The 14164-nt window shown below is 42.9% G+C and overlaps 1 protein-coding gene across 1 annotated transcript in view; it reads right to left on the bottom strand.

Annotated features, from left to right (window-relative positions):
- Positions 1–3834: 3834 nt before the first annotated feature.
- The window catches only part of LOC137372604 (centrosome-associated protein 350-like), a 41821-nt gene continuing 31491 nt past the window's right edge, over positions 3835–14164 (bottom strand). The window contains exons 5-8 of the mRNA XM_068036538.1: positions 7288–7438; positions 7069–7166; positions 5681–5713; positions 3835–3918 (exon numbers count right to left, since the gene is read on the bottom strand). Of these exons, the coding sequence (XP_067892639.1) occupies positions 7417–7438 (22 nt within the window). The 3' untranslated portion in view covers positions 3835–3918; positions 5681–5713; positions 7069–7166; positions 7288–7416. The remainder of the gene's footprint in view (positions 3919–5680; positions 5714–7068; positions 7167–7287; positions 7439–14164) is intronic.

Consider the following 14164-nt stretch of genomic DNA (forward strand, 5'->3'; position numbering starts at 1 on the left):
GTTAATGTTAAATGGCTCTGGAATCTTCAGTGCAATTCACTGAAAATCAGCCAAAACATCTTAGAATTTGAAGTGCAACTTATGTTCAGTGCAAACTGAGTTTCTGTGATGCTTTGCGCTAGTTTAAATATCATACTCGAAGCTGGCCCCACCCACAAAACTGACCATGTCCCCAGATCAAATTAATCATCATTGTGGGTACCCGCTAGTCAAGTGGATTTGTGGCCCAAGGAGGTGCTTAAAATTAAGCCCTTTTTTAAACAAAAAGACGCAAGAATACTTAACAGGCACATCTCAAAAACTCTTTTCCCATTTACTAAGAAACCACCGTCTGCAAACTAACGTAGCAAGTAAATAGTTTGTATTGTTTTTGTCCTGCTAGGCCTCCACCTGCCAAGAATGAGGCACATTAATTTTGTCATGAACATTGATTTTAAACTGTTACTGGAGTGAAGAAAGGACTTGTTAAACAGATCAGTTGTGGCTGGAAAAGATATTTGCATATTAACAGATGATGATTGAAGAACAAAGCACTGACACATTCAACCCACAATGGACCTTGCTCACCAGGTATTGTCTGTAAGAGGAGCATTCCAGGCCCTGCTAAGATGATACAATCCACAGAGCCAAGGCATGGTCAGACCAGTTAGTCACATGACTAACCTCCTTGGCAACCTGGGGTTTTCTGAATTGTACATACAGTTTGAACTGAGTGCGTCTGTATGCTCTTGGACTGAGAAGATCTCTCCTGTCTGCCTGCTCCCATCTCTTTCTCACAAGCCTCAGAATCCACTGAGGACACATGAACCCCAGGAGACAAAAGTCTCCGACAGTGAATAAGGTACAAGAAGAATACTGGGCCCTAACAAAAAGCAAGATCTACCTACAATCAAGGACTCTACAGTGAGCTCGAAGAACCGTAACAAAAACTCTTCAGATATTGTCTCAAACTTTTACACTTTATTTTTCTTCTGCTCTTTTCTGTCTCTATTAGCATGTGTGTATCGCGTATGCACGCTAGTGTGGGTGCATCATGTATCTGTAGGCGTTAACCGAATTAGAGTTTAAGTTTAATAAATTTCAACTTTTCTTCTTTAAACCTAAGAAAGCCTGTTTGTGCTGGTTTCTTTGCCTTATAATTAGAAAGTGGTGAACAAGAATTCACCGGCGGTGGGGGGGGGGGGGGGGGGGCGGCGGGTGGGAGGAGAAAAACAGTGTGTTTAAAATTGAACCCTGTTACAGTAAGACCAGGTGAAGGCTGAGAGGGACCCCGAGACACCTTTCTCACCTGGTCGTAACATTTTTTAAAGTAATTTTTAGTTCTTTAAACTCTGCTTACTCACAGGTGGTGGACTAGCCACTGATTAAAATGTTTAATTTTTGTAATACATCCATTTTCAGCTGTATTAATAAAACGGCACCATATTATCACTAGATCAAGGAATATTTTTTCAGGCAAACCTATTTTTAAAATTACTTTCAAAAAAGCTGATCAACTGTGTTGGGCTATTGCAAATTTTATGTTTGTGATATGCGAAAACATATTTGCATATCAAATCTGAAGCATTGCTTTTGAGAGGAAAAGAAATACTTCTCAAAAACTGCTGAAATTTACATCTGGATTATCAATTGTGCCCAAAGTGGAAACTCTGGGCCAGGTTTTCAAAATGGGCTCTCTGTATCATTCTCTCAGTAAGTCTTTGTATTTCTCCTGTATTTGTTGACTTATTATTATGATGTGTTAAATAGGCAGATATCCATTCACCAAAATGAGGAAGCTGATGACAGTCTCTGATCCACAACTTGTTTATTGCCAATTCATAGTTCAGTCCAAATATCAGTTCCCACTCTTCGAGTCATAGAGGAATAGGGTTATACAGCACAGAAACAGGCCCTTTGGCCCATCGTGTCTGTGCCGGCCATCAAGCACCTACTATTCTAATCCCATTTTCCAGCACTTGGCCCTAGCCAGGAATGCTATGGCGTTTCAAGTGCTCATATAAATACTTCCTAAATGTTGTGAGGGTTCCTGCCTCTACCACCTCTTCAGGCAGTGCATTCCAGATTCCAACCACCCTATGAGTGAATTTTTTTTTCTCAAATCCCTTCTAAACCTCCTGCCCCTTACCTTAAATCTATGCCCCCTGGTAATTGACCCCTCCACTAAGGGAAAAAGTTTCTTCCTAGCTAACCTATCAGTGCCCTTCATAATTTTGCGTACCTCAATCATGTCCCCCCTCAGCCTTCTCTGCTCTAAGGAAAACAACCCTAGCCTTTTCAGTCTCTCTTCATAGCTGAAATGCTCCAGCCCAGGCAACATCCTGGTAAATTTCCTCTGCATCCGCTCCAGGGCAATCACATCCTTCCTATAGTGTGGTGCCCAGAACTGGACACAGTACTCCAGTTGTGGCCGAACTCACGTTTTATAAAGCTTCCCGATTTGTACCAGTGTTCCCCACTAAGCTTTTTTATGTATTTATCGTCATCTAGAAAATGACAGAGGCATATCCAAAGAATATCTTGCACCACCCCCCTCCATATCCTCCATTTTAGTGTAAGAGTCAAAAAGGTATTCACCCAAGTGGTGATCTGAACAATCTGATTTCAAACTTCTTGCGTGACCAGATTCCACATTCCCTATTTTGTAATGTCTGCCCCCAGCCCATGCTGAAATGTCTGGCTTCATTTGCTATTGCCTTTGGCATCTCCTCAATTTTCCTTGTATCCCCATCGACTCTCCTTCCCCATATCTATGTGTATCTATCTATCTCTTATCACCACTAGCTTGATCAGATTCAAAGTTGGTGTTCCGAAGGCTGCTGTAATTTGAATCCCTAAGCTCTAACCAAACGAGAGTTTTTCAAGAAGTTTGAAACAATCTTTCCACTCAAGAAATCCAAATGAGTGACCTTTTCCACGATTGGAAGGAAAGTATTTTAAATACTACCAATTATTAGTAAATAAGTGAATACGTTGATTTTGCTTTGAATTTGTAACATTGTATTCTTTCTTTCACACTCTCTCCCTCTAATTTTCAACCATTAAAATGTATCTCTCTTATCTTGATTAAATTTTATATGTGGAATGCTTTGGTCTAGATTTCCATGTTTTATACAATTTCTCGACTAACTCTTTGTCCAGAGGCAACTCCCCAACTGGGCAAAAACCCAGCCCTCAAATTCATAACTATGATGAGTATCACCTGCTCCCTATTAACACTGAAATGAGACCCGTTTCATTAAAGGGACCAGCATTTTCAATCTTGTCATGGTGTGTGTTACAATATACTAATAAAACCCATTTTGATACAACGATAGAACTCTTGTGATGGGTTGTGAGCACTATCCTGCTCAGTCAGATTCCATTACAAAATTATTTGAAATCAGGGAACGGGAAGAGAATAATTGTACTGACAGGCTCACAAACATTGAACAGCCATTAAAATCATAGAAGATGACACAGACAACACAATATGAACATCCATTCTCGCAATACCACTCACCTTTCTTCATCAGTCAAATATTGTTGATTGTTGAACCACCTAAGAAACTTAGGGACTGGGGTGATGCAGTAGTTGTTACATGTAGACTTTAAAAGTTTAATTTGTGCTATCACCTCAAATTCCTGAAAGAGCATGGAAAGAAACAGTAAAAGTTTAAAAAATACACAAAGCATTGCTACCGCTACACCTAATTGTACTGACAGGCTCACAAACATTGAACAGCCATTAAAATTTTAGAAGATTACATATACAACACTTCATGGTTTGATCAGCACATTCTCACAATACCACTTACCTTTCTTCATCAGTTAAATATTGTTGACTGTGGAACCATTTGAGAAACCTCGGACTGGGCAGATACAGTAGTTGTTACAAGTAGACTGCAACAGTTTAATCTGTGCAAGCACTTCAAACTCCTGAAAGAGCATGGAAAGAAACAGTAAAAGTTTAAAAAATACACAAAGCATTGCTACCGCTACACCTAGTCACTGGTACTTTTAACTCCTGACCAAAAACTACTTGAAATACGTTTTGTTTGCTGGATACTCAATGCACAGTAAATCATGCCTCAAAGTCTCACTGCAGTGGGAAAAAATGGCACAGACGTGGCACCAAAGAGATGAATCTATACAGGTTATCCAAGGTTGCTTTCAGGCTACAATTCCTCTCAAAGCAGTGCCTGAAAGATGAATCGTCTGAAAAAATATTAATCAAACATTCATTTTAGAACAATATCAAACTGATAAAGGACTGGGAGAGAAGAAAATTTATTCAAGATTGCTGCCTTATTTGAAAGAAATTCTGATGAGTAGAAGCTCATCTACAGTTATTGATCCAAGATGTTGCACCAGAGTGAACTTTGTGGACTGCAAGCGGCTAGAATATTCTGAACCACAACACTGCAGTGTTTTCTTTTGATCACTTACGATGGGCCAAAGGGCCTGTTTCTGTGCTGTATAACACTGCGACTCTATGACTTGTGGGTTCTCTGCTACATCTTGTATTCAGTGACAGTTTGACAGGTAAATGGGAAAGACTTTTCCCATCAAACGTTGACAACAGCATGTTACTGTTGGGATATAAAGTGTAAGCCAGTATTCATCAGGCCCATTAAAATATGCACACTTTATAATCATCCACTGCTTAGAGCAGCCATTTGATAGATTTATAGCCCCAATTTTAACCTATTCACCTCACTGGAATCTTACAGGTTTGGGACAGATGCCCATTTTGCATCCCAGTTGATTTTATGATCTATTGAAGTCAAACTGAGCAGGGTGTAAACTGCATCTTACCTGAACCCACTCAATTCCCGGGCTAGGCTAAAATTGGAACTCACGTTACACTTTTAGAAATGAAATTTCACTGCTTTCCACATCGTCAAGTTCTTATCATGTTATCATTTTCAGGTTCTCTGCAGAATGCTGTGACATGAAATGAAATTGCTACAAATATCCTGAACAGTAACCTTGGCAATAAATGCATGTTTGAAAAGTTGGTACCAGCAACATCAGAAATATGAAGGAAAAATGCCCATCACCAGTGATTAACCTAAGAGCTGCACTTGGAATCTCTGATGTGTCATGAATGTAACTGATGTCTATCTTCTGAAGGAAAATACTGTGTGAAATATTGAGAAATTATTCATCCGCTTTCATGATTAATGAAAAACTTGCAGTCGCACCGAGACATAATTCAGTAATAATTTCAATCACGTATCAACACTGGGTACAGGCTGTACCGGCAATAACTGCTGAAAGGTAAATTACATCAAGTTAACAACACAGAAAAAGGCTATTTGGCCAGCTGGTCTGTGTCAATGTTTATATTTCTTCCACCGACTTCATCTGACCTGATCTGAATATCGTTTTATTTCTTTCTCCCACATGCACTTATCTAGCTTCCCCTGAAAGACATCTACGCTATTCATCACAACTACTGCCTGAGGTAACAAGTTCTGCACTCTAACCACTCTCTGTGTAAAGAAGTTTCTCATGAATTCTTTATTGGATTTACTAGTAACTACTTATGGCCCCTAGTTTTGGAATCGCCCCACCCCCCTCACCGATCCCCCCACCACTATCCAAGTGAAAAAGAAAGCCCAATAACATTTAGGGGCATGTTTTCCCCCCACACACAACTTTGAAAGTTTTTCAAAATGTAGTAATTCATACTAACCCTTCGTTTCTTTACAAAATTGTTCAAATCACCCTACAGGAAAGAAACAAGGACAAAAAACATGAATTCGATTTGTAGAAAGGTTGGATTGTATGACAAAATTATGGACTTGAATGGTCAGGAGCAAAATACAACCTTGTAAACTTGGCTCCAAATTAGTATGCGGCCAAAACTCAATCATGTATACAACACCAAAGGTGTAATACATGCACTGCTAAGTCATTATTTCATAAAATAGACTAGGCTTCAAAACGTTTTGGGATATCCTGAGGTCATGAAAGGTGCTATATAAATGCAAGTCTTTCTTTACAATAAAACCTCTGTGATAAGTTCCTCCCGCTAAATGAAGAATTATCACCCTTCCCTGCCACCACCACTCCTGATTAAACTAAACATCAAGCTTTCCCGTTCTCTGAACAGGCATTCTTTTGCATCATAATGCAGATGGTGCAACAAAACCCACCTGTTGAAGGAAGATCAGTTCTGGAAGAGCCATTGTGAATCAGCTCTCCAGAATCCAACTCAAAGTCAACCGCAGTTTAGTTCAGCTCCTCTTTCAGCACATCCGGGACTCTGCTGTCCTTGTCCTGGCTTGCACCGGTTCCTGCTCACCCATCATCCCCTGTGCTCACTGGCCTATATTGGCTTCTGCTCTGACACATCCCTCTATGACCTCCCCCTCCCTATCTCTGTAAACTTCTTCAGTCCTACAACCCTCAGATATCTGTGCTCCTCCAATTCTGGCATCTTGGCCGAGGTATAGAATACAAAAGCAGGGATGTAATGCTGAAACTGTATAAAATGCTGATTAGGCCACAGCAAGAGTATTGCGTACAGTTCTGTTCACCACTGGAAGGACATAGGTGCTCTGGAGAGCGGACAGAGGAGATTTACAAGAATGTTGCCAGGGCTTGAAAGTTGGAGCTCTGAATAAAGATTGCATTGGCTAGGGTTGATGCTGAATGGTGACTTAATTGAGGTGTACAAAATTATAAGGGGCCTAGATAGAGTACACAGGAAGGACCTGTTTCCCCTATTGGAGAGGTCAATTACCAAGGGGCACAGATTTAAGGTGATTGGTAGAAGGATTTGAGGGGACATGAGGAAAATCTTTTTCACCCAGAGTGCATGTCTGGAATTCACTGCCTGGAACAGTGGTTGAGGCAGAAACCCTCAACTCATTTAAAATGTGCCTGATATGCATCTGAAGTGTTGTAACCAGCAAGGCTACGGACCAGGTGCTGGAAGGTGGGATTAGTTTGGGTGGCTGTTTCTGTTTTTGGTCAGCGCACACACGATGGGCTGAATGGCCTCCATCTGTGCCATAATTTTTCTGTGGTTTCTGTGGTTCATTGTGAGCCACACTCTAAGGCCGGACGGGTACCTACCGAGGTAGAAGGTGTGTTCGTGTCCTCGGACCCTGCTGCTTCAGCGTCTGGTCCTTCTTCCGAGGTATGGGATATCAACCGTGCAGCCAGGATCGGTTCTGTTTGGGAAGAGGACATTGTTAGTCTTGATCGAGTACTTTTCATAATTGCAGCAACATTGCATTACAGAACCAACATTCCACAGTGCTCATCTTTAATATTGATTCGATGTTTGCTCACCTTGGACCCCCATGTCAATTTGGCCAAATGAGTGTGGTGGCTGTCGTGGTTCCAGCTGCAGAGTCTCCTCCCCAGCGTCCGTCAGCCTTTGTATTTGTGGTGGACCTCCACCGGTGCGGGATGCCTCCCTCAAATTGTGGGCCCTCTTCGCCTGGAGGAGCAAGGAGGCAGATATTAACAATGGCATTGCAACAGGACGACACGTCAACAGAGCCTGGCTGGTCGCAAAGGTGGGGGGTACTCGGTGTGCACTACTTAGTGAGCCACTCATGTAGATGCCATTGCCCGAAGACCAGACTAGTGTAAGTTCTGTCATACATTGCACCATTCAGGTCGCTTCTTCCCTCCCCACCAAACATCCCTTTCTTTAGCAGTGGTACACATATGCCACTCTGTGTGGGTGCACCCAGATTCAGTGCAGTCCTGATCGACATTGGCACTTACTCTCACGTTTCTTAGCAGGTCATTCATCCTTTTGCGACAGTGCACCCAGTTGCGGCAGATGGCATCATGGCTGGTGAGCTCCTGTGCCACCTCCAGCCAGGCTATCTTGGTCAGGCGGGAGGGCCTCTTCCTGCCATCGCTGCGGAAGAGGGCGTCCGCCTTTCCCGCACAGCCTGGAGGACAGCGGTCAGGGAGCATCACTGTGCGGCACAGTGGTTAGCACCGCAGCCTCACAGCTCCAGCAACCCGGGTTCAATTCTGGGTACTGCCTGTGTGGAGTTTGCAAGTTCTCACTGTATCTGCGTGGGTTTTCTCCGGGTGCTCCGATTTCCTCCCACAAGCCAAAAGACTTGCAGGTTGGTAGGTAAATTGGCTATTATAAGTTTCCCCCAGTATAGGTAGGTGGTAGGGAAATATAGGGATAGGTGGGGATGTGGTAGGAATATGGGATTAGTGTAGGATTGGTATAAATGGGTTGTTGATGGTCGGCACAGAATCAGTGGGCCGAAGGGCCTGTTTCAGTGCTGTATCTCTAAATTAAACTAAACTAAAACTAAACCATGGTGCCACCCTGGCATGCCCCTCTCTCTCCATTCAGATCTTGAATTGCAGCAGTCTCATTTCCAGGGACTCTCTGTGGGTACAGGCATAGCTGCTGTACTGTCTGTCCTTTAAATAAAGCCCCAGCACATCACTCTCAGCTGTGCCGGCTTCCTCCAATAAAGTGCCGGCTGTCCCACCCTACCCCACATAATCTGGGGAGAGCTTCGCGTGGCCTCTATGGTAATGAGATCCCACGCGCTAATAAAATTCAGCCCAATGTGATTTTTAAAAGTCTTTAACCCTAAGCGTTTTAATGGTCAAATGAACAGACAAACAACAGGCTTTCTTATAGGATTAAAAGACAGATAAATATTTCTTAAACAATACAGAAAATTTGCAAATTCACCCAGTTGCACACACACATGCATGCACACACACAAGAAAAAAATAGAGATTAAAGGATAGTATGCACTTAAGTCCGATTGTTTAAGAGTTAACTGTGAACCATTGATGGTTTTCCTGGGAGGAAATTTTAAAAGGTGCATGCCTGGGTTTTCTTTTCCCGCTTTACTGAATTTGGAACGTGGAAAGATTCATGTGATCGGATGTTTTACTGCAGAATCCTTTGGTTAAAACTCAGTCAAAGTTCGGTGATGAAAATCCTCTTACAATTTCTTAAATGGGGAGTTTTCAAGGTCACCTTCAGTCTCTACCTCTGTGTTTGAAAGATGGTAATTTGGCAGGGTCTTCTTGGTTGGAACAGATATCTCTCAGCCTCCTGGCTGCTGGCTTTCTGTCTCCTGCTCTCTGGATTTCTGCACATAAAAGTGTCTTTTTGAAAAAAAAATCAGGCTTGGTTTCTTTCAGGCGACTAAAACTGGTCTCCCCTGTTGTATTCGTATAATGTCTCTGAATGTGTGGTCATTGCTCGGCAATGGCGTTTGAATGTTGCCCCTTTTGATAAAGTGGTGGTATTTCACATTTATTATCTTGGCTTGGAGTTTGGAGTCTCTCTGTCCGTGAAGTCATGGTCAACCCAGTCCTTGAAGATAGGGGCCATTAACATCGAATAGACAGTTTGAATTTCAATACGCTTTCTCCAGGCTGGTCCAGACATGATGATGGCTTCCGTCACCAGCAGTCAGTGTATATTCTCAGTACAGGGGAGGTCACGTGACCTCTTATTCCATTTTGTCTTATATCAAAAGTGGGCCAATTTTGGAGTTTAATTCATCATTCACTTTATAGTTCATAGTTACTCCTGTCGTCAGCGTGACAACAGATAAGTATAATGGAAACCTTCCAAACAAACATACGGTAAGCGAATGTGAAATGCCTCAAAACAAATAAAAGCAACTTTCTGCTCACACACAGCTCCTTTTGCTCTGTGCTTTCCAGGAACCTAAAGTGTCACTGATATGATAGGATTTAAGTCAGGCATGGAAAGTAGGGAGAGTCCTTAAAATATTTGGATTACAGCATTTTTTGCTTCAATTAATTTTTGATTCCTTTCCCACCATTCCCTCTCCAGTGTGGCAAAGGAAAAGCCACACTAAAGATCATCACCATTTGCACAATATATGAAAAAGATATGAGAACAGAAAGTGCTGGAAATACTCAGCAGGTCTGGCAACATCTGTGGAGAGTAAAACAGAGTTAACGTTTCAGGTCTGATGTTCAGCACTTTCTGATTTTATTTACGATTTCCAACATCTGCATTATTTTGTATTATTATGCTGATGAAGGAGTTTGGGCATTGGCTGTGAGGTATGATTCAGTGAGTATCACTATGTCAGGCTGGTGCTTGATGACTTTGTGGGACAGCTCTCCCCATTTTGGCACAAGTCCCCAGATGTTAGTGAGGAGGACTTTACAGGGTTGACTAGGCAGGGTCTGCCTTTGTCGTTTCCAGTGTCTAAGTCAATGCCGGGTGGTCTGTCCAGTTTCATTCTTCACTGACTTCTTTTCAGCAGTTTGTGCAACTGAGAGGCTTGTTAGGCCATTTCAGAAGACAGTTAAGAGTCAACCACATTGCTGTGGGTCTGGACGCACATACAGACCAGACCGGGTAAGGACAAATGATTCCCTCCCCTGAACGGCCTCAGTGAACTGGATGGGTTTTTATGATAATCCATAGTTTCATGGTCACCGTTACTGAAACTAGCTTTTAATTCCAAATTTATTAATTGAATTTAAATTCCCAGAACTGCCATGGTGGGATTTGAACTACTGTCTCTGGAGCATTAGTCCAGGCCTCTGGATTACTAGACCAGCAATATTTCTATGCTGCCATTCCCTTGTGCAGCAAGGTTGGTAGAATGTCATCTATATTACACAGCAGGATTTACAATGAAGCACAAAGAACATTCTTTAGTTGGGGTGGTGTGGATGGGTGTATATATAACACCTCGCTACTGAAAGAAAAAGATCTCTGAAGTGTCCAGAGTTATTTCCGACATTGGAGTAGATGCGAATGTTATCATCAAAACAAGCAAGTCGATTAAAAGCTACTTTGCAGATGTTCTGGAAGATTTGGTTTTCTGTCATCAACAGTGGACAGATCGCAATGACTCCTTAGTCTGCTGACCCAGACATTTCAGGTGAGTATCGAGATTTAGTAACAGTCTCCTATTACAGCAACAAAAACACAGCAAACTGCACTGGATTTCTCAGAAAACATTACAACAGCTCAATAGAATACCTCTACTGCGATTGTGGTCTGCAACACTCGATTTTAAAGCACATAGTGTTCTCATTCAATATTGTGTTCTGAAAAGGAAAAGACGACTGAAAATAAATCAGAGGTGTGCGACGGGGGAATGTATTCACTAGAAATAACTAAATATTGCTTTTCCTCTCTTTAGTGCAATACAGTTCCACAGGAACTAGTTTCCAATATCAACCATAAAGCCCAGGTGATCTTGGACAGTGAAGTCAGCAGTTCAAGCAGGAGTCTCTGGATTGCAGCATGGTTGGTTTCCTGGCCAACTTTCCTCTCCCCATTCCAGAGATGCCGAGACTAATTCAAGGACTTTTATTGCTATTTCAGTGAACAGTAGCTACCTCAGCAGTCACTGGGCCTTTGTAGTCTGTATAACTCCTTTCCCTTACCCTCCCTTACACCTCTGAAGTGTGTTAGGATGTTTCTCTACATTAAAAGGTGCGAAATAATTGCAAGTTTCTGTAGCTCACTGGATAACCCTCCTGAGATGGAGGCTTGGGGGTAAACACTCCAACATTTTTGACCTCAGAATGTCCCAAAGCACTTTTCAGCCAATCAAGTACTTTTAGAAGTGTAGTCATTAAATGTAGGAAACACAGGAGTCAATTTATGCCCAGCAAGGTCTCACTAAGAACAATGAAATAATGACCAGTTCGTCTGATTTTGAAGGTGTTGGTTGAGGAATAAATCTTGTTCAGGACACAAGATGCTTCCCTGCTCTTCCATCAAATAGTGCCATGGCATCTTTTACACTCTCCTGAGAGCATGGACAAAAAGAAACTTTCAAACAATAGAGACTGAAATCAACAGTATAAATGTGATTTGGAGAAGTAAAACTTTAAATGATTCTATTCTCTAAATCCTGCCTGAAAAGTGGCAAGAGATTAGTGTACGATTGTTGTGAAAAGAACAGGCATCAGTGCAGCTACGGATGTAACAAACAACGTGGACAAAAGGGAACTTGCAGTTTTGGTGTACTTGAATTTCCAAAAGGCATTAAATAGGCCGCCACATCAAAGGTTATGACACAAAATAAGAGTTCATGGTGTAGGGGGTAACATATTAGCATGGACAGAGGATTGGCTAGCTAACAGGGAGCAGAGAGTAGGAATAAATGGGTCATTTTCAGGTTGGCCGGATCTGACTAGTGGAGTGCCAGGGGGATCAGTGCTGGGGCCTCAACTATTTACAATCCACATCAATAACCTGGATGTAGGGACCGAATCTGAGAGAGCTAAATTCGCAGATAACACAAAGATAGCTCGGAAGGTAAGTTGTCAAGAGACCATAAAGGTGGAATTTTATGCTGGCGGTGAGGGGCTCGACATTAGGGGAAACTGACACTGAAATCCCCACATCGCCTCTTGTACGGAAGATGCGCCGAATTTAGTGCCAATCAGACAGTTAACTTGACTGCGGGCGGCCTTCCGTGTGATTTAGGACCCCGTCGTCGGAAGTCCCAACGCTGCCGAGCTGCTGGCCAATCAGAGGCCACCAGCTGCAGTGCCACCATGGAGGCGGTGACTGCTGCTATAGCTGCAGTCACCAGACATTGAGAAGCGGCGCTGGAACCAGGCTCAAAGTAGGTCAGGGCGGGAAGGACTCTCGCAGGGTGGGGGTCACAGGGGTGGAGGGTCAGCAGCAAAGGCAGGATGGTGGTCTTCAGTGGGCCCCCCTTCCTGATGACAGGTCCCTCATTCAGGCACTGAGTGATTTTGAATGAGGGACTCCCACCACTGCACCCCACCCCCGCCCCCCCACCTTGCAGCTGGGAAACAGCCAGCATGGTTTTTCACGCCGTGCTTCCCGTGTGGTGACAGGGCTGCCCGTCACATGGGTAATTGCAGCTGCAACAAGAGGAAGCCCTTAATTGAGGGTTAGTTACCTAGTTAAGGGTCACAATTGGCAGTGGGGCGGGAAGGCCGTTCACAGACCTTCCCGTCCAGACTAAATTTGAGTGGAAGCTGGATGGTGTCGGAGTCCCCTCGCCTCCAAACCACCGCAGGGGAGTGCATAAAATCCCCGCCCCCCAGAGAGTCTACGAAGAGATATGGATAGATAAAGTGAGTGGGCAAAAGTTTGGCAGATGGAGTATAATGTGGGAAAATATGAACTTGCCCACTTTGGCAGGAAGAATAGAAAAGTAGAATATTATTTAAATGGAGGGAACGTGCAGTGCTCTGCAGTACAGAGGGGTCTGCGTGTCCTGGTACTTGAATCACAAAAGGTTAGTATCCAGGCACAGCAAGTTATTAGGAAGGCAAATGGAATGTTGTCATTTATTGCAAGGGGAATAGAATATAAAAGTCGGGAAGTTTTACTACAGCTGTGCAGGGCCTGAGTAAGACCACATCTGGAGTACTGTGTCCAATTTTGGTCTCCTTACTTAAGAAAGGATGAAATTGCATTAGAAGCAGTTAAGAGAAGGTTCACTTGACTGAATGTTCACACATTGGAGTTTAGAAGAATGACAGGTGATCTTATTGAAACATATATGAACCTGAGAGGACTTGACAGGGTGGATACTGGAAGGATGTTTCTCCTTATGGGTGAGACTAGAAATAGTGGACACAGTTTCAAAATGAGGGGTCTCCTATTTAAGACAGAGTTGAGGAGAAATCTTATCTCTCAGAGGGTCGTCAGTCTGTGGAATTTGCTTCCTCAGAGAGCAGTAGAGGCTGGGTCATTGAACTTATTCAAGGCTGAGTTAGATAGATTTTTGATCGACAAGGGAGTCAAGTGCTTTGGGGGGCAGACAGGAAGTGGAGTTGAGGCCACATTCAGATAAGTCATGATCTTATCAAATGGAGGAACAGTCTCGAGGGGCTGAATGGCCTACTCCTGTTCCTGATTCACATGTTCGTATGTTTGACAGGGACACCAGGAGGGGAACCTGCCTGAAAGGCAATAACAGTGTAGGATTTTGAGTCAGTGGACACGAACTACAGGCCTAGCCAGTGACACCCACAACCCAATGAACGAATAATAAAAAAATTCATTCTTGTCTCCCAACCCCCATGAAAATTCTTATGGATGGTCAGTCAAGATGCCAAAACCTAACTTTATCACAAGGACTGAAAATTAGTAATTACTGGCTTTAAGTTTTGTTTATGCTGCATTGTTTTATGAGCTCAATCAAAAAATCATGAGCTATGTATCATTCACTTC

This window comes from Heterodontus francisci, chromosome 8 (genome assembly GCF_036365525.1).
Source record: "Heterodontus francisci isolate sHetFra1 chromosome 8, sHetFra1.hap1, whole genome shotgun sequence".
In the NCBI taxonomy this organism is placed as follows: Eukaryota; Metazoa; Chordata; class Chondrichthyes; order Heterodontiformes; family Heterodontidae; genus Heterodontus; species Heterodontus francisci.